The sequence below is a fragment of the Aulostomus chinensis genome, chromosome 8 (assembly GCF_037954235.1).
Source record: "Aulostomus chinensis isolate RoL2024-O1b breed Wild chromosome 8, RoL_Achi_v1.0, whole genome shotgun sequence".
Classification (NCBI taxonomy): Eukaryota; Metazoa; Chordata; class Actinopteri; order Syngnathiformes; family Aulostomidae; genus Aulostomus; species Aulostomus chinensis.
The window spans coordinates 24,275,480-24,302,146 of NC_141327.1; the positions used below are offsets into that span (position 1 = coordinate 24,275,480).

At 41.6% G+C, this 26,667-nt stretch overlaps 4 protein-coding genes across 5 annotated transcripts; all 4 read left to right on the forward strand.

Annotated features, from left to right (window-relative positions):
- The first annotated feature begins 1,571 nt into the window (after window positions 1-1,571).
- Window positions 1,572-6,679, forward strand: lap3 (leucine aminopeptidase 3). The gene is made up of 13 exons (XM_086211833.1): window positions 1,572-1,784; window positions 2,482-2,597; window positions 2,743-2,797; window positions 3,277-3,382; window positions 3,465-3,624; window positions 3,706-3,870; window positions 4,655-4,813; window positions 4,934-5,058; window positions 5,229-5,317; window positions 5,399-5,501; window positions 5,872-5,951; window positions 6,037-6,149; window positions 6,266-6,679. Exons 1-13 carry the CDS (start codon window positions 1,686-1,688, stop codon window positions 6,450-6,452), a joined length of 1,557 nt encoding a protein of 518 aa, XP_086067959.1. The 5' UTR covers window positions 1,572-1,685; the 3' UTR covers window positions 6,453-6,679.
- A 385-nt stretch (window positions 6,680-7,064) lies between these two features.
- On the forward strand, window positions 7,065-8,989 carry med28 (mediator complex subunit 28). Its single transcript, XM_086211834.1, has 4 exons — window positions 7,065-7,275; window positions 7,819-7,885; window positions 7,983-8,095; window positions 8,351-8,989. Exons 1-4 carry the CDS (start codon window positions 7,081-7,083, stop codon window positions 8,552-8,554), a joined length of 579 nt encoding a protein of 192 aa, XP_086067960.1. The 5' UTR covers window positions 7,065-7,080; the 3' UTR covers window positions 8,555-8,989.
- A 1,354-nt stretch (window positions 8,990-10,343) lies between these two features.
- klhl2 (kelch-like family member 2) lies at window positions 10,344-19,694 on the forward strand. The gene is made up of 15 exons (XM_086210247.1): window positions 10,344-10,828; window positions 12,609-12,728; window positions 12,831-12,937; window positions 13,134-13,255; window positions 14,066-14,228; window positions 14,545-14,654; window positions 14,775-14,891; window positions 15,036-15,185; window positions 15,282-15,399; window positions 16,103-16,300; window positions 16,406-16,507; window positions 16,732-16,860; window positions 17,730-17,870; window positions 17,950-18,093; window positions 18,256-19,694. The coding sequence occupies exons 1-15, from the start codon at window positions 10,761-10,763 to the stop codon at window positions 18,282-18,284; spliced, it is 1,818 nt and encodes a 605-aa protein (XP_086066373.1). The 5' UTR covers window positions 10,344-10,760; the 3' UTR covers window positions 18,285-19,694.
- A 1,141-nt stretch (window positions 19,695-20,835) lies between these two features.
- Window positions 20,836-25,209, forward strand: msmo1 (methylsterol monooxygenase 1). 2 transcript variants are annotated; one of them, XM_086211836.1, is made up of 6 exons: window positions 20,836-20,888; window positions 22,011-22,304; window positions 22,399-22,547; window positions 23,697-23,823; window positions 23,914-24,068; window positions 24,417-25,209. In XM_086211836.1, exons 2-6 carry the CDS (start codon window positions 22,050-22,052, stop codon window positions 24,604-24,606), a joined length of 876 nt encoding a protein of 291 aa, XP_086067962.1. In that variant the 5' UTR covers window positions 20,836-20,888; window positions 22,011-22,049; the 3' UTR covers window positions 24,607-25,209. The 2 variants fall into 2 exon arrangements, with proteins under 2 accessions (XP_086067962.1, XP_086067963.1); XM_086211837.1 differs by lacking the exon at window positions 20,836-20,888 and adding an exon at window positions 20,995-21,137.
- The last annotated feature ends 1,458 nt before the right edge of the window (window positions 25,210-26,667 follow it).

Below are 26,667 nucleotides of genomic sequence, written 5' to 3' on the forward strand. Positions count from 1 at the left end.
CCTGGAGCCTCCAGTGTGGGCAAGCAGTGGTGCGCAGCTCGTGAGGCTTTCAATGATCAATGTTGTTACCAATCATCGCCAGCCCCAGGCTGTTACAATCCTCACCCAAACAATTCACTGGGCATTAATTTAAACTTCTTTTTTTCATTTATTACATAAAAAAACTAGGGGCATCATATGAGTCAACTGGTATTTAAATGGTTTAAATCCTGAAAAATGACAATGAATATGGTTTTGATGATGAAGACTGAAGCTGGGGAAAAAAAAACAACCTCTGGATGAAAAATTAAATATTCTTTTTTTTATGTCCAAAACTCAGACATATAGGATCCATAAGTATGTTTTTCTATATGGCAGACACACTGATGGGCCAATGCAGCCAGTTCAGCATCTATGTATTTGCTTGTGCTCCAGTACTCATCACTCAAAACAATATTCCAACTGATTTTGAGTGATTTGTGGACATACACTTTCAAAGAGGGAATCAAGCTTTCCCAGAAAGTTGATAAAGAAGTTTGCTCAGGAAATTAGTCAGCTACCGCCAAGGAGTAAACCAGCAGGACAAGCAGATGTGGGTCGAAGATCCTGCAAACACACGGAGAGGTTTAATATGAGTTCAGAGTGAGGAAATGAAAAACTCTGATTATTCCTTTAATGGTATGAGGAGTGAAGCGCTGTATTCGAACATCATACGGCTCATCTATTTTTACAGGATCATAAATTAAGACAGAAAAGGGAAGCAGGGTTGAATATGTTGCTGGAGATGGCAAAAAAAAAGTAGCATTAATATATAACTGGTTCAGGCTTAAAATGGGATGTCTTTTAAAAGAACACTTTGTAGGATTAGCAGGGATCCACCGGCTGACACGAAAAGATAACAAGCCAGGAATGATCCTTCCAACACAGTAACCACTGCATCTTCAAACATACATCATGAAGAAGCAGGAGTGCAGAAGAGACTGCAGCTCCACTGCCAATGACAGCTCAGACTGAGGAGCATTAACATATATTTTCAACTGCTCAGTGTAAGTACATGCAGTATAACCTGTAATCTCAACTACGCGCGCTGTTAAACACCAGTGGAAAGAGCAATTAATGCTCCCTTCATATGGATTATGATATCGGCTTTTATTGGATCTATTCGAAAGAGGTGTTGTCCCTACTTCCAAAATAAATCTACACCTCTCTGGAACAGATGAAATCCCAATTTAACGGTATGACTCGTGAGGTGAGGATATATTGCAGTTCTACTTATACTGCGTCTTTCCTTTTTTTTAATCAACATTTAGCCAATAAATAGACCAGTACAACTACATGATGTTAAAGAAAAGTCAATAAATGTGTTTGATTAAAACTAGACTCAAAAGTCGTTTTTGGAATAAAATGGCTAACCATAATGCATAGACAGGTGTCTTGTCTACCACTGGTGTGTGTGCATATTCAAGAGGCAAAACGGCTTTGACTGTAACCACTAAAGTCAGTTGATAAGAAGAGAAAATCTGATTCTGGGACGTCAAATTCATCCGCAAGGTGGCAACAAAACTCTATATTTGGTCGCTTTTTGTTGACGTAATCGAACATGCGCCTCCGTCGGGTTGCTCGGCTTTCACCTGCACGCATGTAACGTTACGACCTTTAGATCCCTTTCTAAATTAAGTCACTTTGTGGTCATACATGAGCTCCCGATGACGATGCTTCTTGTGAGGAGAACTGCGGTGTCGGCGGTGCGGTTTAACTCCTGCAGGTCGTTTTCTACCTCCCGAAGTCACCGCACAGACAGGAAAGTAAGTCGCCTGCCAGACCACCGCCTGGTGACGTCCATCTGACACTTACATCAGCGACTCACGCGCATTTTAATTTGAGTTTTTGAAATTATAATCAGTTCAGCTCCGCGCGCGCGTGTGCGACACATTGTATTCATTGCGTGAACTGTTGTTTCTGTTTAAGATAAATTATTTTTTTGTATAAAAAAAATCATAATTTTATATCGGTACCCTCCATGTCATGTGACCTAGTGACTTCAAATCAATACCTGATATTACTGCTGGAAAAATCACACACACACACACACACACACACACACACACACACACACACACACACACACTTCCTCATTTTGCTGCCTCTTCTATTTAATGTGAATATTGAAATGTTACATCCCCATTATTTTATGCCAGATAATATTACTAGACTAAACAAATAAGACGCAACTCTTTTCTGCAGTTGTATCAACTCTCATAATTTATATGAACATTTGAAAATAAAATTGTGTTATATTTTCTTGTGTTTCTATGCCGGTGGCACTGTGGTGCAGTGGTTAGGGTGAAAATCAATATCAGATACTATAAAACTACAATATTATCACACTGGATCTAGATTTTCCACTGGGATTAGTTAGGCGACATTGTCTTTTGACTGGACAAATAAGACGGCTGCTCTGACTTCTAAGTAAAGAAGCTTCCTGTGCATATGTCTGTGCAGGGTCTGGTGCTGGGAGTCTTTGAGAAGGAAGGAGAGGAGGGTGGCTTTCATCTGTCAGAGGCAGCGACAGGTTTTGACCACACGGTGTCTGGAAAACTCTCCGAACTGCTAAAAATGTAAGTCCGTAAACTGACATTAGAGTCCAACTAATATTGAGGCAGAGGAGGACAGTGAGCATTAAAACTGTTTGGGTTGACAGTGTAAAAACTCTACATGTTTTTGTTGGTATCATTTTTTTGTTTTAATTTTTGTGTTTCTCAGCTCTGGACCAACTCTCAAGAAAGGCAAAAGCAGAGTATTTTATGGAATCCACGAGGTAAGATGCTGTGACATAAAATTAGAGAGGGTTTTCCCTATGGTGTGATTCGTTGTGGTGGGTGTGAAGATGTGTGCCCATCAAATATACTGCCTCTCAGCAAAAAATCCAGTATGGTTTCTTTGTGGTTAAGGTGATATTAACTGGATTTGACCTGTCTACCTGCTCAACTTTAAGCCCCTGTAATCAAGTGTGATTTGTCTGGAAGGTGCGCGCAAACAAAGTCTAAGAAATATGCGCGCATGCAACACAAAGGGTCCTCCTCCTGTATGTAGTGAATCAAACACACCTGACCGAAAACCTGAGTGAACTTTTCAGTTGGTTTGTGGTGACTTAAATTGTTTTACTTGGAATTTTCTTCATGTGAAACCAAACCAAAGGGAGAAACACTCCAAAGTGACGAACTCATCAGCTAATTCAGGCCAGAGCAAACAAACACAGATGTGAGACAGAACGTAATTCCGTCTCGTCTTGTCCAGGATTTCCCTTGTGTTGCTGTGGTCGGGCTGGATATGACCAACGCGGGTGTGTGTGGGGCGGAGAACTGGGACTCCAGCAAGGAAAACATCAGACAGGCAGTATCAGGTCAGTGTTTATGAGCGCTGGTAACATGGGCAGTGGGCTGTGGTCGGAAGCTGACGGATGTGTGCGTGTGGATTGTCTTCAGTTGGCTGTCGCTTACTTCAGGACCTGGAAGTGAACCACGTGGAGGTGGACGGCTGCAGCGATGCTCAGGCAGCTGCAGAGGGCGCCATTTTGGGTCTGTTTCAGTATGACCAGCTTAAATCCAAAAAGAAGACCAAAGTGACAACGCAGCTTTATGGAAGGTAAAATGGCAGAAAAGTCTTTATGACCGACAAACGCTCATCACGCTGATATATATGCTGTGTGTGTCTGTGTGCACTTAGTGCTAACAGGAGCAGCTGGGAGAAAGGAGTTCTCTATGCAGAAGGCCAAAATCTGGCCCGTCTACTCATGGAAGCTCCCGCTAATCACATCACCCCTACTACTTTTGCCAACACCATTGAGGAGAAACTGGCTCAGCATGCTGATCGGGTCACAATCCAAAGGAGGTTTGTTCTCCCTGCCGAGTATGATAGTGAAGGCTGCACGTGAGGCAGAGATGAGCATGTTCGCTGCAATTAGCATCATTTTCCTAAACATTTTACTTCGTGTTACATTGTCGGTAATTTAGGATATCTCCTGTCTATCATGAGCTTGAGAAGGTTCGAGGAGTGCATTGATAAATCAGTTTGTCCTTTATTTTATTATGCTTCCACACAGGCAGAAGCTGTAGGCCAGAGATGCTATGTGTCAAAGGTCAAGGTCCCTGTGATAGCCCCACATCACGGAGCCAAATAATCACAACATGGCATTTCTAATCTTAAAATGTAAATTTGATTTTTGAAAGTGTTTTTTTTTTCATGATTTTGGGGAGCAGATAAATGGATGGTCACTGTCAGAGTTCATATATATATATTTTTCCCAGTATTTTTCTATGGCTGAGGACATTTTTCATGACCATACATTGTCTGAAACAGCTGGCAACAGCAGGCAAAATCAACAGTAGTATGTTTAACTGACATTAATGATTAGCCTAATTGTTTGATACAACATAGTTGTGTATTAAAGGAAATGAATACCAAACAGAAGAGATTTCTCTCAGTTGATGTTAACCAAACCACTTATTATAGGGTATGCAGTTATTGGTGAAGTGCATTTCCCAAAATTTACGGACCTGGAAATTTTCACAGTTTGTTACTTTTCCAGATTTTTCATCCATCCCCAGGAATCCTGTTTGTTGAAAAATGAATGGGTTTTTTTCTCTCTCTCTCTTTTTTTTTTTTTTTAATTTAGATCCCAGGCTTGGATAGAGGAGCAACAGATGGGAGCGTTCCTCAGTGTGTCTAAAGGCTCCGAGGAGCCCCCCGTCTTCCTGGAGCTTCATTACAACGGTTCTCCTGACAGGACGCAGGCTCCGCTGCTCTTAGTTGGAAAAGGCATCACCTTCGACAGGTAAACGGTGATAACACACACACACACACACACACACACACACACACACACTCCAGCTCACTGCCGTCATCACACAGTTATTCCAATGCCTCTTTTTTTCTCTTTGCTGTGTGCCTGTAGTGGCGGTATTTCTCTGAAGCCGTCTGCTTCCATGGATGCCATGAGAGCTGATATGGGCGGTGCCGCTACAGTGTGCGGGTCCATCGTCACTGCAGCAGCTCTTAAACTGCCAGTCAACATTATTGGTGAGCTTTGTGACACTAAATCCACTAATGAGCCTGTTTTCATCCTACATTATAAATATAAGGTGACTGTGTATTTTTCTTATTCAGTTTTTATTTGAATAGACGTAATTATTAACAGTGAGTGAAATGTTGGTAAATACTAAGCCCCCGAGCCTGGCTGTTTGAACCAGGTCTGGCGCCGCTGTGTGAGAACATGCCCAGTGGAAAGGCCACCAAGCCAGGAGATGTCGTGACAGCCAAGAATGGAAAAACAATCCAGGTAGACAAACCCATGAAATGTGGACAGTTCAGTTAATCTGTATTTTCAGATTAATGGATCAAAGTATTAATTAATGTACAGGTGGATAATACAGATGCAGAGGGAAGACTGATCCTTGCTGACGCGCTCTGTTACAGTCACACCTTCAACCCCAGAGCCATTGTCAATGTTGCTACGCTAACAGGTGGGATTTTATGTTTTTATTTTTTTATTTCTGCAATTATTTTCCAATTCAGTTATTCTTCAACGTGTTGTTGCAATTAGGTTTTATACTGTATACCATATAAGCACAGTTTTGTTTGTCTCAACAATAAATATGATTTGTGGACTTTTCAAAATGATTTGGCAATTTTAAAAAAAGTTTCTTTTTCAAATTCATAATGTTTACATGTGTTTTTTCATGTATAAAATGTAGTTTGGTTAAATCCAGACAATATCGACACTTGTAACTCTGCTCCCAGTCGAAACAGCTATGAAATGTTGGCCAAAAAAGTGCAACAAAATAACAATATCATGGATCCCTAATAATAAACACGGCTTCATCCGTCTCCAAGGTGCCATGGATGTTGCTCTGGGCTCAGCAGCAACGGGAGTCTTCACGAACTCTGACTGGCTCTGGGAGCAGCTGCACAAGGTTCTGTTTATACATCAGAAACACACACACACACACACACACACATCTCAGCGCCTGTCTTGATGAATGGTTTATGTGTGTGTAGGCAAGCGTTGTGACAGGTGACAGAGTGTGGCGGATGCCTCTGTTCCAGCATTACAAGCGACAGGTGGCTGACAGCCAACTGGCTGACCTCAACAACATCGGCAAATACAGCCGGTACGTACCTGACAACACTCAGAAAGCATCTGCAGCTCCTGCTGGAAGTGTCAGGGTAGTGGAGAAGTGCCTTTGTGGCATACTGACCTGTATGTGACTGGTTTATTCCCTCCTAGGTCTGGCGGTGCGTGCACAGCTGCTGCATTCCTAAGAGAGTTTGTCACTTCTCCTCATTGGGCTCATCTGGACATTGCTGGAGTGATGAGCAACAAAGATGAAGTTCCCTACCTGAGTAAAGGCATGTCTGGAAGACCAACACGCACCCTGGTGGAGTTTGCGGCTGGGATGGCTCACCATGGCTGACAAAAAACAAAACAACAACAACAACAAAAAAACAATATTTAGGCAAAAAATTGTCAATCGTGACTTCCCTTTTCTACCAAGAGCCACCTGTGATTTTTGTCACATGAACAGAGGGCTAATGGCTACATTTCAAAATTCATGCTTATCTGAACAGTGAAGCCTAAAATCTATTTTTACTTGTTTAAATAATGTATATGTTGTATCAATAAACTCGGTCACACTTTGAAGTAATCTAGCACTGTAATGCTTTGTCAGTGTCTATGCCATCAGTGCACAATTGCTGAGTCTTTATGACCGATAGTATGGGGACCCTTAATGTTTGCGAATACGTGTGATTTCTATAATCTCCTCTCAATTTTATGTATAATGATTAGGGAACTGGCTTCAGGGGCTGGTTCCAGTTTAGGCAGATGAGCATGTTGGCAGGGGTTGAAGCCAGGACTGGGCTGAAAGAAGAAATAACCGTATTCTCAAGCAAGAAGGGAAAACACTTTGGTCAAATTATGATGCGCTGGGTATGCGTCGTTAGTGAAGTTAATTTTGAGGGGGAAAAAAAAGCAACTCCAGAAGATTAAACACATGTAACCTGCTGTGTCCAAAGGGCAGATTACTTCCACGACCTGTGCGCATGTGCGGACCGGGAAGGAAATTCAGTCAGTCAATGATGGCGTCGTCCATGAGCGGGATGTTTCCCGGTCAGCAGCCTCCAAATCCCCATCCCGTTGGTGGTCCCGGTGGACCGGGGCAGCCAGGCTTCCCTGGAACGGCTAACAGGCCCCAGGGAAACAATACCCTAGTAGATGAACTGGAAGCCTCATTCGAGGTGAGACGTTGACGATGAAGCTACCGGGTTCCATTAGCTTCGTTTGCTAACGGCTGTTAGCTCGCGTAGCTAGTCTAGAGGGGCAAGTCCTCGGCCGATTCTGTTGTTAAAAGTAGCAACTGTTGATATGTGGGCGTTATGATGTTCTATTTCACAACCTGTTGGTTTGTTGGTTGGAGTAAACCATGAAAAGTGTAAAACCAATGCTTTTATCATGGGGAACTAGCCACTAGAGGCAGTCGTTGCTTTAGGAATCAGCTTGAAGTTGAAAAAGTCGTCTGGAATAAACTATAATAAACCACCGACACATGCAGTCTTTTGACTAATCAATCCCTACACTCATACAGAACAGAACACTTGTGCTAGTGAAAATGTTTGTAATCCATACAATTAACTCATGATAGCAAACATCCTCTAAATAGTATCTCGGCTCGGTCTGCAGGACCTGCTGGCTATTATCCTGTTCAGCACAGACCAGGAGTACTAACCACTTAAATAAAATTACTGCATTCATTCATTTCCTTGTCTGTATTCACTCTTCAGGCATGTTTTGCATCTCTGGTAAGCCAAGACTATGTTAATGGAACTGATCAGGAGGAGATTCGAACTGGTGAGGCAGGTTAAGCATTTTTTTGTTGTTTGATTTTTTAAAAAATATTATGATCTATATTCACTTATTAGATTTGTTCTGTCATTGTTGAGTGCAGGTGTGGACCAGTGCATACAGAAGTTCCTGGATGTGGCTCGGCAGACGGAGTGCTTCTTCTTACAGAAAAGGCTTCAATTGTCTGTGCAGAAACCAGAGCAGGTGGTGAAGGAGGTAAATTAATATAAAAAAAACTATCTCCCACCCTGGTTTGTGACCTCAACACTGACTATATACTGTATATGTATTGTTCCCCTCATACCCCTTTGAGCACCATCATCTGTATTTATCGTCCTGTGCTCGCTGGCAATGCTCTTCTATTCTTCTGTGACCTGTATGAGTGAATCTGCATCAGGGCTGGTGAATTATTTGTTTTTGTCCACTTGTTCATGTGCCTCCTCCTGTGACACTTTCTTTTTGCCACTTCAGGACGTGTCAGAGTTGCGTAATGAGCTGCAGAGGAAAGAATTACTGGTTCAGAAGCACTTATCTAAACTCCACCATTGGCAACAAGTGCTGGAGGATGTGAGCGTTCAACATCGCAAACCCACAGACCTTCCCCCTCCTGGACCGCTCGCCTTTCTGGAGCAGGCATCGGCTAGTTTGCCCCCTGCTCCGTTAAAACCAAACTAACCCCGGGACTTGTTGAGATGGATTAGTTTTCAGTTTCAGATAGAAGTTGAGTGGAGAGGTGCTGTGGACGAGAAGCATCAGTGTTTCTGTTGGCTGTTTGGAGTATACACACATGATTACAGCTGAACTTTTCCTCAGCTCTGGCTCGTAAGTTTGTCTCAGCTGGTAAGAGACCGAAACCAGAAACATCTCTTGAATTCAGCTTCAGTTGAAGAGAATCGGAGTTTGCCTGACTCCCCAGGTTGGAGGTGTAATGTGGTTGAACCTCAACGTGAAAATGAAGCGGACCGCGCCTACGTCATGACCCGGAGAACTGCTGAGAAAAGTCCTGAAACACTGTTTTATACCATCTTTCTTCAATACCTTGATTTGTGTAACTATTTATTTTTCTGTCTTTTTATACATTGAAAAAAATTAAATACTTTAAAATTTGAATCTCGACTGATGACGGTGCCTTTTCATTCACGTGCTGAAATTTTAACGTCAGGACTAAAATGAGGACAGGCTATTTTGATGGGAACATTCCATCAGTTGAACACATGAAGGTCATGTCACAGGTCAGGGGAAGTTGTGCTCTTCGTGTCTCTTGAGACTGGATGAGATTTGTCAACTCTGAGGAAATGATGATGTCTGCAGGGTTCTACATCCGACTGATCCCTGACAGCCTGTTGTCTCTAATGCATTCAGTGGTTTCACGCCATAACAGACTTGTTCTACTCAGCTATCGTCCGTCTGCTGGCGGTACAGCCAGACAGAAATCCTCACAGATGGGCTCTGGGACAAAGCTTTTAGAGCAAACCAAGAGGTGGGGGTGGGGGTGTCTTTTTATTGTCTGCGGCACTAACATTGTTATTAATGCATTCTGAAGATGAATGTCAAATATTTCTCCTCAGAAAATAAAGGAAACTGCAGTATAAAACAACAAAATACTCATTATTGGTCGTGTTAATAAATTGTTGCAAAGTCTAAACGTGAATTTCAGGATTATGAGATGACTTCAAATTGAACTGAAATATTTAAAAAATATTACTCATTCAAAATTATGAATGAATACATTTTCAGATTACTAGGTGGAGGGTGTCCTATTGAAATGTAATGTGAAAGAAGCAGGTTTTTTTTTTCAGTTTCCAAATGAAAAAAATGAAATAGTTTGGGAAACCGAGTTATGATTAAGTACGAATCATGACAGTACATTGTGTATAACCAATACTAAGTGATATTTTCATTTATTGTCACTTCAATCACAATATTTCCCCAATGAAAATGGTGAAGTGGAATGTCACCATTGTGAGATTGTATGTAAGAATTAAGTTAAAATGTTAATTTTTTTTTTTTTTTTTGGTGAGTCAAAGTTAAACTAATTACTTTAATGACTTTTTTTATGAGATATGATACAAATTTTAATCGCGTGATCTAAAAGTCCAGCATACAGATTGTAGTTTAGGAAATACCGCGTCCACGTTTTGAGCTACACGAATTCAGAGTTACGATCATTAAAGTCAAAATTAAAAGATATTAAGTTAAAGTCACGACTGAAAAGCCTATAATTTCTGACATTAAAACCCCCAGTTTATGACTCATTTCAACATTATGCCTCAATAAATCCAACATTTTCACTTCATCTCACAAAATACTTCTCAAATATTTAATCCAATACGTAAGATTTAAAGCCATTTTTTTTTAAAAAAATCATAAAGTTGTGTTACAATAATGTGCCAACATCGAATTAATTTTGTCCCAATTTATTTCCTCCAAGCTCTCCCCGGTTAGTCTTCCACAGCTAGGGGGAGACAGTGCCTTCTTCTGGGACACCTTGGTTGCACGGAGGACCGTCTTTGCCGACACGTCCTTGTCTGTGCGTTTTAATCAGCGATTGGAAAATAACAGGTAGCTTTGTCCGTCCGCCGCTCGCACCCATACACACCCAGGAGGAACGAGAGGAAAGCGGCGTAATAATAAACCCCGTTTAACGCGTTGGTTACTCGGTTCCTGGGCCATTTTTTTCTCCGGCCGTTGTTGGGTACAACAGGCGGGTTGACTGGCAACGTGTTTGGGCTGAGTGTCACTGCAGTCGAGCTGTGTATTTCTATGAACCAGGCTGCTTTAATGGGGCTGCCGTCAGCCCGCCTCGCCGCCTCTGGACAGATGATCGCCGCGATTCACGCCTGATTTTAGCCTCTCTGAAAGACGACATCGTGGATATGGAATGGTGCATGCCGCTGGGCCAAGTTTTCAGCCTTTGAATAACACCGGAATCATGGACAGTCATCCGCTGTAAGTGTGAATACGAGAGAGAGAGAGAGTGTGTGTGTGTGTGTGTGTGTGTCCGTCCGTGTGTTGACGTTTCTCTGTGGCTGGCTTTGACTGATGGTGCCGCATTGACAGAGACAGCCAGCTCATGAGGGGGGGAGCAGGGGCCGAGACCCGGGGACCCGCGCTCGGAACCTGCCTGCTGTACCATGTTGGGATAAATGTCAGAGCAACAGAGGTGTTTTGTTTATGTGTGTCAGCTGCTGTGTAGCCATGTGTGTGTGGGTGTGTTTGTGACAAGACAGCACGTGATTTTGCAGGGAAGCATAATGACATACAAGTGATGGTCAGTAGGTTTTATACAGCGTTGCACCCACAGTCACTCTCACTCAACTTTATATGTCCCTCTATAACACAGTGAATTCTTTTCCAATGGCAACTTTCTTATTTCAAATTTTGCACCTCATTTCACATTTTTATTGTATTTATATGTCAAATAATAAGTCATCATATATTGTGTTTACTTCATTCACTGATTCAAGTTCACGTTCTCCCACGGAATTCACAACTATTCTATTCTATAAATACATTTCCGTAGAAGTTTTGTTTGAATTTATTATTCCATTGTCATCCGTTCCATTTTATTTCATGATTTTGAATTTATTCTAGGGGCAACACTCCTCCTGTCTACCTGCGTAATTCACTCCTAACAGTAAACGCTAATGATGAGGCTCGTGTTACTGATGTGTTAGCGTTCTTCTGTTGCAGTAGTTCACAAGTAGAACTAGAAGTGGAACTCGCATGCCTCAGTGACGGGTAGCTGCCATAGTGACCTTTCACCACCAAATTATAGGCAGTTCATTCTTCTCTTGAACATTTATGCCAAGTATGAAGGTATTATCTCACGGTGGTGCTGCGTGATTACAACAGAACCAGTACCTGAGGAAATGTAATACTTTTTCCAGCGGTGGTATTTGATGACTTATCAAGTAAAAGTATTAGTTATGTTTCCTTGAATACCTTAATCTGGTCAGCAACACCATATTAAAATATAGTGTTTATTTATTCAGTTCAAGGCTGATAAATTAATCAGTGAGGAAACTCAGTGCCCCCGGGGTCACAGTGGGTCAATTGCTTCAGCTAATTTAATTATTTGCTAATTTGTCAGGTCACTCGTAACACATCAGTACAAAAATCAACTGTGACCGGTGTTGGCTGGAGTACGTGCATTCTTTACTTAGTAAAAGTACAGATACTTGGGGGGGGGGGGGGGATCTTGAGGAAGCATTGAGCTTTACTCAAGTTAAAGTGAAAATGTGCCTGCTCTGAAATCTACTGTTCATTTTAGCCCTTTTACGCCATTACCACAGGCTGTTCATGCCCATTTTTCATATATATATATATATATATATATATGTATATATATATATGTATGTGTGTGTGTGTATTTATACATACACAAATATGTATATATGATTAATAAAAAAATTATTAAAGCATTCTAACTAAAAAATTAAACATACATCAAAATGATGCACACTGACGACGCTTTAGTATGCAAATCTGTTTTCAGTGTCAGCAGTAGAACTTTGAATGTTATGATTGTGCATTGTATACAAATATATAATGTGTGTCGTTGGTATGAATTAACAGCTATATTCATATATCAGGGCTCTTGTTGTGTATCGGTGGGTTCATTCTTGAATGGAAACTGAGCATATAATATTCTACACATGCACAACCCTTTCATGTTCTGTTTTTGTGTACCTACTATATGTTTGTGTACCTGTACTGCCCATCTCAGGTGCACTAGACTTTGTCCACATGCTCTGGACAAAGAAGACGGAGTGGAGAGGCAGGGTCCCGTCACTCTCAACCCTCGACACATGAGGAAGGCCTTCAAAGTCATGAACGAGCTGCGCAGGTGCATTCTTCTGTCTTTTCTTTATTTTTTTCTTTGTCCAAAATTCCATGTTTTTGTTGTTGTTGTTGTTTTTGGTCTCATTTTGTGTCCTTGCCATGACAGCCAGAGCTTGTTGTGTGACGTGACAATAGTGGCGGAGGACGTAGAGATCGCTGCTCACCGAGTGGTCCTCGCCGCTGGGAGCCCTTACTTCCATGCTATGTTCACAGGTATCCTTAATCTATGCTGCTTAATAACATGTCTCTGACATCCTCCCTGTGTCCTTCGTGCAGTGATGATAATGTGTGCGTGCGTGCGTGCATGCGCGTGTGTGTGTGTGTGTGTGTGTGTGTGTGTGTGTGTGTGTGTGTGTGTGTGTGTGTGTGTGTGTGTGTGTGTGTGTGTGTGTGTGTGTGCGCCCAACAGGGGAGATGGCGGAGAGCAGGGCAAAGCGGGTGAGGATAAAAGAGATGGACGGGTGGACTCTGGGACTTCTGGTCGACTACATCTACACAGCAGAGATACAGGTCACAGAGGATAACGTGCAGGTGAGAACACACGTGTTACATGTCACTTACTTCCTGGTGACAAATAGAAACCATAACCAGTCGCCAACCCAAAACATAGAGATTTGCATTTGGTGCTCTAAGTCAAGGCCCATGTATTCATACTTGTAATGGGCCAGGGTTCATAAAAAGATCCCAGCAGGAGTCTTTAGAATGATTTGACGGCTCATTTGAGAGCATCAACCACAGATTTGGTTCTGTGTCATCACCTCCATCAATAAAACTGTATTGAATGTCATCTGGATTGTATCTACTCAAAAAATGTAATATTTTTCCATTACATAGTGAAGTTAAAGTAATGTTTTCATTATTTGTTTCACCACAGCGTTGACAGTTAGCTCACCATACTGAGTGTCTCCGGTTAATGGCATGGTTTTACGAATGATTTGTACAGGATTTATCATTTATTACTTTAATAGTTACCACGAACTGTATGTGTTTTAAACGTGTTTTTTTCCAGCTTATTTTTCGATGAATATTCTACTTTGATTACTCTCAAAGAGTGAGCTTCAATTAGAAAGCTTTCACATCCCACTAGAGGGCACTCACAGCCCACCCATGGGCCACAGCCCAGTGGTTGAGAAACACTAATTTACATTATAGGGACTTGTTTTCTGTTCCCAAAATGAAGGTGAACCCTGTGAGATTCATTGAGCCTTCGAAGCTGCTGATAGTTTCAGTTGGTTATATTGCCAATGAATTCACATCCATCATGTAACACTGATCATTCCCCCTCATGCATGACCCTATGTTAATTTTGTGTGTGTGTGTGTGTGTGTTCCTGTTTCACAGGCCTTGCTACCTGCAGCAGGGCTTCTGCAGCTGAATGAGGTGAAAAAGGCTTGTTGTGAGTTTCTGAGCTCCCAGCTTCATCCGTCCAACTGTCTAGGAATACGAGCCTTCGCTGACCTGCACGCCTGCTCTCAGCTCCTTGCGCAAGCCAACAGCTATGCAGGTTTGTGCGTGTGTGAGTGTGTCTGCAAGTGTGCACGTGTGTATTAATTTAAAAAAACAGGACAAACTAAAGATGTGAGCTGATGATGATGCTCTAGGAAAAATCCAAGAGTTACTGTAGTTAACATGAATGTTGGAGAGAGATTACATCCAGATTATTTTTGTGAGTGTGTGTCTGTGTCTGTGTGCATGAGAATGTAGCTATTCAGTTTTGTTTGTGTGTGTCCTAGATGATGTGGGAACAGGCTTAATGAAAATGTGGAGAGAACAAGGATGTAAAAAATGACCCCAGTACTGAATTATATTTTTCGCTCCAGAGCAACATTTCACCGAAGTTGTTGGTAGTGAAGAGTTTCTTAATTTGGGTATGGAGCAAGTGTCCAGCCTGATCGCCAGCGACAAGCTCACCATTCCCACAGAGGAGAAGGTACTTCTACTACTACTCCTACTACTACTACTACTACTACTCCTCTCTATTGTCCGATACGACGAACCAATACGCTGAACCTCATGTGTATTAAGTGCGTGTGTATCCCTTGTCGTGCAGGTCTTTGAAGCAGTGATCGCTTGGGTTAACCATGATAAAGATGTCCGCCAGGAACACTTGGCTCATCTGATGGAACATGTTCGCCTGCCACTCCTCTCCAGAGAATATCTTGTGCAGGTATGTTAGTGTGCCACTGTTACATTAGCCAGACTTAATCTTAGTCTTGATATCAGATTGATGTTTATATTTTCCTGTTAGTCCAAATCCAGCTCCTTCAGACTAACCCTTGGTTGATTCATGTCTCATTGTGTTTTTTGTTAGCGAGTGGAGGAGGAGTCTCTGATAAAGAATAGCAGTGCATGTAAAGACTACTTGATCGAGGCCATGAAGTACCACCTGTTACCTGCCGACCAAAGAGCCCTGATGAAGACTGCACGCACACGTATGAGGACCCCAGCCTGCTGTCCTAAGGTACAATCACACACGTAGTCAGAGACAAGCACAGATACTTAGATTAAATTTGTCATTTTTGTTTATTCATTATCATTTTTTTGGGGTGGTGCTCAGGTGATGGTGGTCGTAGGAGGCCAGGCTCCCAAGGCCATCCGAAGTGTGGAATGTTACGACTTTGAGGAGCAGCAATGGTACCAGGTGGCTGAACTCCCCACCAGGAGGTGCAGAGCAGGTAGGAAAAATGAGGAAATGTGTTTATAATGGCTGTAGTATTAAAATAAAAACATGGCCGATGTTCTAATCTGGTCTGCTAAAGAGGTTTGTGCTTGAACTCTGTACAGGTGAGCTTCTTGTCAGTAGCTGTTGACCCTCTGATTGCTGACAGCTTGCAATCATAACCTGAAAAACTGAGCAGCTAAATGGAATGTGGTTCACTGAGGGCTGTAGAATCTAGAATGATTTAGTTCTGCTTTCAGAAACAGGTCTTGTCACCAACTTTTGATTTATTGTCGTAGATTCTAGTCATTTGTGTGTTTTTTTTGTGTGAGAACTGATCATATGAACAATCAGATGTGTCACTTTTTGACTGAAAACCAACCTCAAACTCCATATTTTCAGGTGTTCTTGTTACGTTTTAAAACTGTGATTTAAGTCCTGTGAGAATCATATGCTATAATGCCCCCTGCTGGCATGTCTGATTATTTTCCACTGAGTAGGAAGCTTCAAAAATCAAGACAAGCTTTGGAAAATGTTTTTGTTACACGGATGTTACATCAGCAAAAGAACTCTCTAGTTATTTCAGACTTCTTGCTACAATTTGAACTCACACATCTTTCCAGACATCGCATTAAAAACCTCCCGCATCTTCACTTGCTGCTTTGTGTCTCCGGAGCTGTTCGTGTTGACTTGTTTATTCCCTGTGTTGTTGCCTTCAGGTGTGGTGTACGTGGGGGGTTGTGTGTACGCTGTTGGAGGATTCAACGGTTCTCTGCGTGTGAGGACGGTCGACTGTTATGATCCCATGATGAACCGCTGGACGAGCGTGAGCAGCATGCAGGACCGCCGATCCACTCTAGGGGCTGCTGTGCTGAACGGGCTTCTGTACGCTGTGGGAGGCTTTGATGGAAGCACAGGTGCGTTCATGTGAGCTTGTGATTTCAAAATATTTATTTATTTATTTATTTTTTGCTGACTGGCAGCAGTTATGTCATTACCACATTTTCCATGTGTATTTGCAGGATTGTCGACAGTCGAGGCATACAACGCTAAGACGGATGAATGGTTCCATGTGTTGCCCATGAGTACCCGACGTAGCAGCGTAGGAGTGGGTGTTGTCAATGGTGAATACAATTCCCAGTCCAGTATTACAGTACGAATTTAGAAATGGATTCAGTAGGTGAACAAAATGACACATATGCCACACAGCACCACAAGATTAACGCAAAATGAAAGGTAGTGTTTTTATTGCAGGGCTGCTCTTTTGTATAGTGAGTTTTTCTGCTGCTTTTCTTCTGTTCCTCATCAAAAATTCTGCGTTACTCACAAACCCCTTGTGTGTTTTTAGGGATCCTGTATGCAGTGGGAGGTTACGATGGAGCGACCAGGCAATGCTTGAGTACAGTAGAAGCCTACAACCCGAAAAGCAACGCATGGAGCTACATCGCCGAGATGGGAACGAGACGCAGTGGAGCAGGTGGGGTTTGTTTTTATATTAACCTCAGCCAGGGAGGTAATGTTGTTACCTTCAGACGTTAACAGGACTGCTCAGACCATTAAACTGATTTTCATGAAATTAGTTAAGAGATCTTAATCCCAGGGCGGAATGTTCAGAGGCTAGAGTGGCTGACACCATATTCAGGAAAGGAGAAGTTGTTCAAATGTCAAAAAAGTCTGTTTACAGCATCCTCACTGCCATAGATGTCACTTGTCATATTGTTTTGAGTTGTTTTTGCTGGAATTCAGACACATTTTTCCCTTTTCACACATTGTTACTATCTTAAGCTAAAGCACTCCGGCATTTTTCTCCATGTCGCTCCCAGTGACAGGTGTAACCTCCTGCAGCTCTGTCGGCTCACACTCCCCTGTCTGTCACGACATAAACTGAATCCTTGCCTCGTTTAGTAGAAACTAAGCAGTTAGCGTCATGGCAACCTTTAACTTCCGTTGAAGATTAGAGTGCTTTTCTAATGTCTGTGGTGTTTAAACCAAATTTCTGTTCATCTCCCTTTTTTATTTGAACTTGTAAAACCCGTCTTGTCTCTGGACATTAATTTTTCAGTGTGTACTAGTCATGCGCTCTGCGAGTTCAATAAATATTAATGCTACATTTTATTTGTGAGCACTTTTTCTGGAAAAAATGAAAAAAATAAAGAAAAAAATCACAAAAAAACATAAAGAACTGCTTATGTCAGCTCATGGGCCGAGAAATATACATCACAACATTACTTTAAAACAGGGGGCAACTAGGGGTAGTATAGCTAAGGGTGGGGGGTATCAATGATCAACTGAGATAAAAATGTCATCAGTGGTTGTCAACGATCCTATGACTGATGTCTTTCTCAGGTGTAGGTGTGTTAAAAGGTTTACTGTACGCTGTGGGGGGGCACGACGGCCCGCTAGTGAGGAAGAGCTGTGAAGTGTACGATCCTGCCTCTAACAGCTGGCGGCAGGTAGCAGACATGAACATGTGTCGCCGCAACGCAGGTAAGACGGACAGTGCATCCATCTACCGCTGCAGGCTGATCCATCCACCAGACTGTCAGTTTATCTGGGTGTGTTTCAGGTGTGTGTGCTGTGAACAATTTGCTGTACGTGGTGGGAGGAGATGATGGCAGCTGTAATTTGGCGTCCGTGGAGTTTTACAATCCAAACTCGGACAAGTGGACATTATTGCCCACCTGCATGAGCACAGGACGCAGTTATGCAGGTGAGTTATTTTCAGATTGGGCCGCGTATCAAAACAGTTTGTTGTCACTTTAAGAAATATCTTTCATGAAAGAAAGAAAATGAGGAGTTTGAGGATAAGAACAAGGGAAGAATCTCTGATACTAGCATGTCTTTATATGTATGATGTGTTTTTTTCCTTCAGGTGTGACTGTGATAGACAAGCCCTTATGACTGCTCCTGACACCTGCCACTGATTCGGAGCAGAATGTATTCTCCTGCTGAATACTGATCTTGGATCTGTCTATGATGCCAACGCTTCGATGTTGGGCAGCACTAGCAAAGGCACTTGACGAAGATGAAGAAAATGAAGAGGTTGTTGTTGTTGATGACGACGATGAAGGTTTTTGCACTTAACCTGACCAGCAGAGCTGTAACAAACAGGGGGAAGGTTGAACCTGTGTTTGAATCCCGTCATGGCGGGACTGCAGCAGGCAAACCAGTCGGAAGCACCACTGTTCCACTTCAGTTCCGCTGAAACGCTACTGATACGAAGCTCCTACAACTGCAGAGTTCCTTTAACATTAGTAATGTTAACATGAAGCAGCTCTGAGAGAGACTCTCTGTGGACGAGGACGGCTCAGAAAGACCCCTCTGGACTGAGATCTTTGTTTCTATCATCCCGAGAAGAATGTCTGTGTATGTGCGCGCTTGCATTTAAAGGTGCTCTGTTGCTTGCACATGTGAGCCTGTGTGTTTATGTGCATTTGAGTCTTGTGCGTGGTGACGCCTGGTCCAACGCCGCATGAATGCACTCTGTCTGACCTCTGACCTTACAGCGTTGCAGAGTGCCTGAATGTCAAAAGACACCCGCTTTCCTGTTCTTCTCCTTTGTTATGCCTTTCGTACTGTGACTGGATGGAGTACAGCTGGACTCTGGGTTCAGAAACACATCTGAGAACTGACAGCAGGTCAGTGACGGCGCATCGGTCGTGTTCGCCCGCATGAATTGCCACAGCCACGAGAGAAAAAGGTGCAAAAGATGATTTAAAAAAAACAAACAAAACATTTCACTGGAATACTAACATTTCATGTTGCCAAAAGCCTTGACAGACCGTGGGAGAAGCAGTTTGAGATGCAAAGCATTTGGATGCATCAGTGCTTTACTGTCACCTGCCAGCCATGTTTGCTGTGGTTGTAACCACTAATGGCAGCCTGAACTCACTGCATGGTACCCAACTCTGAGCTCATCCTTCAGCAGCACCCTCTACTCCTTTGGTGTAGCAACCCTGTTAACTACTGCACACCCTGACTGACGTACTATGAATGTGCCAATTTTACAATGTCTCTTTATTTACTCTACTAATCTGTTCTCTCTTTCTGGAAAGTGACCAAACCTACGCTCAATTTTCTTTCTCTTACATCTCTTTCTCTTCCCTCTCCTTCTATATGGAAAATTGCTATATTAGTAACTGGTAGTGCTGTTTCTTGTCAGTGTTTTGAGGAATGTCATGTAGGCTAATGACTTTGAAAGTGTTTCTTTACTTGTTTTATATTATCATTAATAAATATGCTTCTTGTATTTAAAGCTGTGAAATTATATAATCAGTTTTTAAAACTTTGCCAAAACAGTAAAATATTGAAATCGAATTTGGTGTGAGTGACTTTTTTTTTTCAAATAATATACTATTACAGTTGCAACTTTATTTAAATAACTACAATTACAAATGTGTTACAACAAGAAAAAGACCTGAATGCTGGTGTCATTTTCACATGCTTGATCATGTTAATCTGACTATTTTGAATTTGAAAGTTCAGTTTTGTCAAATCCACATTTGTTAGAATAAGAATGATTTCTGCAGCGGTGGAAAGAGCCACACTGTACAATTATGCAAGAAATGCACTGTAATTTCAACTTTTAGTAAAACTTTCAAAGAGAAGTGGGACAAATACTGTATATTCTTTACAAGACTAGATACAGTTGACAGCTGTATTATCTTAGTTTTTTTTTTATACGTGCAAAACACGGTCAACTCTATAGATTAAACAATAATTTCAACAACCCTTCAAGATAAAAATGGCTACAACTGCGCTTTGTCCTCACTTCAGCCAATATCCTGTGGCTTTTCTGTTCATGCAAGTTCAATTCAACTTTTCAGGAAACTTACTTTCCAAGGTGTAGTTGTTGAAAGGTTACTGCCACTCAAATTACTTCCACTAACTGTCCACCGCTTACTTATATTTGTCAAAATGACTCCCAGAAAGTTTGGTCTTTCTTTGGCATTTAAATGATTCTTAGCCTTAGGGTTACCATTAAATGTTAGGTAACCTGAAATTTAACATCCATTACAAGAGGTAAAGATTGATTAGGAATGTCTGATTGAAGGAAGAAACCTGCATTTACGATTAAACCAGCAAGGCACACTTTTTATTTTGACTTTTTTAAAAAGAAAAAACGTGAATTTATGCCTTATTAGAACATATAAATCATTATTTCGCAGGGTAAACTACCTGTAAATCTGTATTTAAGGACATTTTAAGCTAATACCATGTCACAGTAGGATGGGGGACGTGTGATCCCGCCCCGTCTCTTCCCCTGCACAGTCTGTTCAACACAACACAAATGTTATGAAAGCCAAGCTGCCCTCTGATTGGCTGTTGCTGTAGAAACTCGCAGTCTCACTATCATCACTCCATCACGCGGACCAATCAGAGAAGCCGCTCGGCCCCCTGACGTCAGTCTCCTCTCTTCCTGGCCAATCAGATCATTCGATGTGACTGTACTTCATCCGGGCCGGGACACTTCTTGTTCAGGTAAACGGGACGTACCGCGGAAAGGTGAGTGTCACGTTGTAGCGTTAAATTAGATGTTTAGCTGAATTTCTTCGCTTAATTAAGTTCATTAATGTAATGAACGAAGAACGTTTGTTTGCTTGTTGTCTAACTATTGCTCGTAAATATTTAGCTCTGGTGGTAATACCATACTCACCAGTTTTTGATTAATTATCATTATCATATCAAGTAGCAGTATTACTGCTGAAGCACCTGTCGACCGTGGGGCGAAGTAGCTGAGGAAAACACAGTGAGGTACCGTAACTGTCGGAAGTATGTTCTGTTGTACTGTAACGAAGTATTTTTCGGCGAATGGCGGATGAAGTTGCATCGAAAGTCAGATTATAGCGAGCATGAATCTGTACTGACTTATTGCTGTTTTTGAGTTTATGTGCAGCGTCTCAGCGAACATATTTTATGTTTGCGTATGTACAATTGACTTTACTCTATTTTCACATGAAATAAAAATCTAAGACTGTCAAACAATTCCGTGTTTATATTAACTACGCATGAAACTGTTATACGTGTTGTCAAAGAAGCAGTAAAAATATATGGCATGTAAATTTAGCCATTTTGCAGAATGAGCACTTTTACATACAAAAAGTACATTATATTGACAGTATTTATTCATGCTTAATATTAGTCAGAGGATGTATAGGATTTTTTTTAATCACAAATATTAGTCTGATTCTACTTGAGCTACTCTAGTGTGAGGTTTACGAAATCCAGAAGCTTTGTCTGTTCTTTGTGCGTTTTACAGTTCTAGTACAAGGTTGCTTAGTATAAATGACTGTTAAATGAACAGACATGAAAGTGGAGACAGACCAGACCACTGGATTTTGTTGTAGTCACAGATTTTTCACTGATATTTAATGTTGCAGTGAATTGAATAAATGAAAACAGAGGGGTTTTGGTTGAACACACACTTTATGATAACTAGATTGCACTGGATTGCTTGACGTGTTACATTAGAACCTAGAGAAAATAAATTCAGGACCATTTCCTTCATCTTCTTCACATTATGACTGTTACATGTCGTGTTAAACACCAACATGATGAAGACCAGCAGTGGCTGAGTGGTCCACCAGTGTTGAACGGCACTTGAGACACCATGTTTGTGTTCTCCAGTCTTCTCCTCAGACCCGCTGTCACCTTGTGTCGTCCATCATGGCGGTGAACGGCACGGCAGACATCCTGAGCTCTGCCTACCTCGCGGTGGAGTACGTTGATGGGGTTTTACCTGAAAACCCCCTGCAGCCCTCCCTGAAACACGCCTGGGGCTACATGCTGGACAACTACACCAAGTTCCAGATTGCCACCTGGGGGTCCCTCATCGTCCACGAGTTCATTTACTTCCTCTTCTGCCTCCCTGGATTCATCTTCCAGTTTCTACCCTTCATGCAAAAGTACAAGATTCAGCAGGTGTGTGTAGCTGTGCGTGTGTTTGTGTGTGTTTGAATGTTGTATGGGATGACTCTTCATGTATGTGTGTGTGTGTGTGTGTGTGTTTTTGCAGGACAAACCAGAGACCTGGGAGAAACAGTGGAGATGTTTCAAGATGTTGCTCTTCAACCATTTTTGTATCCAGCTGCCTTTGATCTGTGGAACTTACTACTTCACGGAATACTTCAACATCCCCTACGACTGGGACTCCATGCCACGCTGGTCAGTATTTCAAATATCCAACACGTAGTAAAGACTAGTAGTACTACTCGTGTAGTCTGAGCAGTATGTGATTGAATCTTAGATGTAGTAAGATCGACATAAGTGTTTTTTTTCCTAAGATATCAGCAAGTTATGAATTTACAGGGATATTGTCCATCATACCCATTTCCCATGATGCCCCTGTATTCTATTTAAAAATAGAAAATACTCTTGATGACTGTGTGGTTGTAGATGTCTTTGGGAACTCATCAAATGTGAAATTTTGATAAAAAAAAGAAAAGAATCGACCATGTAAAGTCCAGATACAACAGGTTTGTGTACTTTTGGCGAGATGTCAGAATCTCCATGGTAACTCCATTTGGAAAAAAACCCTCACATTCTTCTTAGAAACCCATCACCGAGTTCTTCAGTCGTTTCTGCCTGAATATGAGATAGAAGAGGTTTTTCTATCCTGCTGAATGAACATTATCATCTAAGTGACAATAATAATTCTTTTTTTTTGCTTATATTTCTGTAGTTGACAAAAACTATAATTATAAAATATAATTATATTATAATTGTACATTATAGACCGATGTTTGCATTTGAACACTTCTGTTTTAGTAAAAGTGTAGGGTTGGGCGATGTGGACAAAATCAATACTGAGATCTCAATGATGTTGTTGTTTTTTTAAAAATATCCTGCACTATGAGAAATGGAGTTCAATTGGCCTGAGAGGTTCATCATAATAAAGTCAGTTTTCTGTTATTCATGAGACCAGAGGAAACTCTTCGCATTTTTAGAACAAGTGCGAAAAAGGGAGTTTTTAATGACTGTTTTTTGAGGAGTTTTCGATAAGCACAAAACACTGTATGAAAATATTTTTAAAAAACCTGCTATTAAGCTGACATTTATTATGAAAATATTTAAACACATTCACAAGCTTGATACGGGAGTTTTTTTTGTTGTTGTTGTTATTTTTCAGTATGATTCTAAGGAAATTGGAATGGATACTTGTCATTCTTTTAACTTGAAATATCTGGCCAGACATTTGCTGCTGAATTTATAAGTATTTATAATTGCTCCTGTTTCACTGTCCAGTGTCATTAAGATGTATTTGACAGTGAAAAGATTTAGTTTTGATCACTGACGCCATGTGACGCCCCGCAGGCCGTACCTGCTGGCTCAGTGCCTCGGCTGCGCTGTGGTCGAAGACACGTGGCACTACTTCCTCCACCGACTGCTTCATCACCGCAGAATCTACAAATACATCCACAAAGTCCATCACGAGTTCACCGTGAGTGAATTCAACATGTGATAAGATAGATAAACACTGAGTTGTGGCCGCTTCTCTGGGGAGCTATTTAATAACGCCACTGTCCCTCAGGCTCCGTTTGGCATGCAGGCGGAATATGCTCATCCTGCAGAGACTCTCATCCTGGGGGCCGGATTCTTTATCGGCATCATGATCTTCTGTAACCACGTGTTCCTGCTGTGGGCCTGGGTGGCCTTCCGCCTGCTGGAGACCATTGATGTCCACAGGTAGGACTCGCGGGTGTTCTCTTTGACTGAAAAGAGCACAAAATACAACATGAGGAGGGATGCATTTAAAGAGATAAAAGAACATAACAGTTTCCTGAACCTGTCAAGTAATTTATGAAGTTGACCACTAGAGGGCCAAAGAGTCAAGTCAAGCCAATTTCATTCAGAGCCACAAATCTTTATTGTGATACAATTAAGCCGAGAGTCCAAAACGACACTGAACCCCTTTTAAAGGCAACTGTTTCATTTGCAGGATCTGACAAGAAGCTGTTACTTCAAAATACTGGTAAATGTTATCTGGGATGCGAACGTGACAGACTTTCATTCCCATCTTTAATTCCCTCCCAGCGGTTACGACATCCCTCTGAACCCACTCCACCTGATCCCATTCTACGCCGGTGCCCGTTTCCACGACTTCCACCATATGAACTTTGTGGGGAACTACGCCTCCACCTTCACCTGGTGGGACAAGCTGCTGAAGACGGACAATCAGTACAGCAAGCACATGCAGAAACAGGGAGACAAGAAGGAGCAGTGAACACACCTGGTTTGTCTGTGGAAGGGAAGATGCTGCGAGCAATGGTACTGCTTTTTCTCCCACTACAGAAACACACACACAGACACACACACTGAAGGTGTTCTTTAAACGAATCAGCTCGACTACAGTTTGGTTCTGAACCAGACTGCAGGTTGATTTCAGCCTTTTGTGCCTTTTTGAAAAAGAAGTATTGTTGTCTGCTTCTGTCAACAGCTGCCAGCTGAAATAAACATCCTCCTTTTGATTTCCTCCTCTGCTTTGTTATTGAATGAGGGTTTTTTTTTTACTGTATGTCTTGACAAACACTTCTGTATTTACTCTGAATGTCTCGGCACTGAAGCACTTCTTATAATTCTTCTATAATACATGTTTGTACTCTTTCAAAGCTGCTGTCAGAGGGAAACGACTTTTGAAGCAAGAACATGCAAATTCTAAATGAGGGATTTTCTGACGTGGCGCATCCGGATTCTTAAAGTCTGTTTTATTTAAGACTGTAGAAATAATGAAAAATGCTGATTATCTTTGAGTTTTATGAAAAGAAATCCTGAGATGTTTTATTTTTTGTTTTGTCATATTAGAATAAAGACACGTGCACAAATTTAATTCTGAGTTTGCTTATGTTTAGCAGTTTTTGGAGAGAATTCTGTGTTGAGACACTTCATCCTTACAGATACTGATGTGTGCGTATTTTGATCATCTCAGGCTTGAATAGTGATGTTTTAGATTAACATCACACATTTGAATCTGCTGACTGAAATATTCTATGATATATCTGTCTAAACGCAGAGGTGGTATTTAGTGTGTGTGTGTGTGTGTGTGTTTGTGTGTGTTTCCTCCATAGGTTTGTGCTATACTGTGAACACACCCCTACAGCCTAACTCAGCACTCACTGCCTCGTCAAACCAGACAGCAGCAGCAGTTACCAAACAGGAAGTGAAGTTTAAACTCATTTTATGAATGACCAAACCTGCCTATTAATGACACGTTAGTGGTAAAATACTCTGGAAATAAAAATAAAGAAGCTTCCTGTTCATTTTAGCCTCTTTGTTAACACCGGCCTTACACTGCTTTATTGTCACGAGGTGATTGCATGTTTTTGCTTTGGAACGAAGAATCAGTTGCGTCATGAGAAATGAAGGCCTGGGAGGGAAGAGCAGATTGGCTGACTGATTGGCTGTTGGTTAATCTTTGATTATTTATTGAGTAAATATTTACCTGGACTGAAGATTCAAGCTTTACAAATGATTAATATCCTAATCTCAAGAACGTAAACTACGTTTTTTACTCAGCGATTTCGACTGTATCCCACCATGTTCCTGTTTGAACAGAGCTGGATTAAACAAACAAAGCACAGGTCCTTAAATGTAAACTGGCAGGTAAGCAGAGTGCTTTGCTTTCCAAATAAATACATTTCCAAATTCCAAATAACCTGAGTCCGTCTTACACATATGTACTGCAATAATGCTGCAAATTTACCCCAGCACAATTGCAACACGCTTAATTAAATACGACTGAATAAAGCTGGTGTTGTATGATGCCAAATTAGGAGTTCTACATTACATTTCTGCGATTTTCATTGAGTGGTTCCACCCTTGCAGCTGTCCTTCTCCCAGAGGCCTCGTGACCGTCTGACACAGTTGGTTTCCCCGTCCCACGTCTGTCTGTCTGTGCCGACAGTGAGATGTAATGATGAAGTGACGTCTTGAACGAGCTTAATTAAAAACAGGGTTTTGGTACCCAACTTTTAATGTAATGTGCTTCCCCCGGTGGTGGAGGTTGTGGAGTGTGAAGTTTTAGTTGGTATAAAAACTTACAAATAGCAGCTTTGTTGTGTCAAACCAACATTATCACCAATCACATTGATAGAAACACAGCAAATGAATAACGGGACAGTGTAACTCTACATTTAACCTCTCACTTGTTAGAATTTTCTCTAACTATATAAAAAGGGCTGTCACTTGTTTTTACATGAGGACCCCCCCCCCCCCCACACACACACACACACACACTTTACATTTATTTTGAAAGTAGTCACCGGATGTGTGAATATCCGGGGAGCTT

Bases quoted from the DNA above. Each gene is read 5' to 3' on its own strand.
- lap3 (XM_086211833.1), top strand. From the start codon at position 1,686: ATGACGATGCTTCTTGTGAGGAGAACTGCGGTGTCGGCGGTGCGGTTT. The intron at 1,785-2,481 runs GTAAGTCGCCTG...ATGTCTGTGCAG, and splicing joins GTCACCGCACAGACAGGAAA to GGTCTGGTGCTGGGAGTCTT. The intron at 3,625-3,705 runs GTAAAATGGCAG...GTGTGCACTTAG, and splicing joins ACAACGCAGCTTTATGGAAG to TGCTAACAGGAGCAGCTGGG.
- med28 (XM_086211834.1), top strand. From the start codon at position 7,081: ATGTGCGGACCGGGAAGGAAATTCAGTCAGTCAATGATGGCGTCGTCC. The intron at 7,276-7,818 runs GTGAGACGTTGA...TTCACTCTTCAG, and splicing joins AACTGGAAGCCTCATTCGAG to GCATGTTTTGCATCTCTGGT. The intron at 8,096-8,350 runs GTAAATTAATAT...TTGCCACTTCAG, and splicing joins CAGAGCAGGTGGTGAAGGAG to GACGTGTCAGAGTTGCGTAA.
- klhl2 (XM_086210247.1), top strand. From the start codon at position 10,761: ATGGTGCATGCCGCTGGGCCAAGTTTTCAGCCTTTGAATAACACCGGA. The intron at 16,508-16,731 runs GTGAATACAATT...GTGTGTTTTTAG, and splicing joins AGGAGTGGGTGTTGTCAATG to GGATCCTGTATGCAGTGGGA. The intron at 17,871-17,949 runs GTAAGACGGACA...GGTGTGTTTCAG, and splicing joins CATGTGTCGCCGCAACGCAG to GTGTGTGTGCTGTGAACAAT.
- msmo1 (XM_086211836.1), top strand. From the start codon at position 22,050: ATGGCGGTGAACGGCACGGCAGACATCCTGAGCTCTGCCTACCTCGCG. The intron at 22,548-23,696 runs GTCAGTATTTCA...GACGCCCCGCAG, and splicing joins TGGGACTCCATGCCACGCTG to GCCGTACCTGCTGGCTCAGT. The intron at 23,824-23,913 runs GTGAGTGAATTC...ACTGTCCCTCAG, and splicing joins AAGTCCATCACGAGTTCACC to GCTCCGTTTGGCATGCAGGC.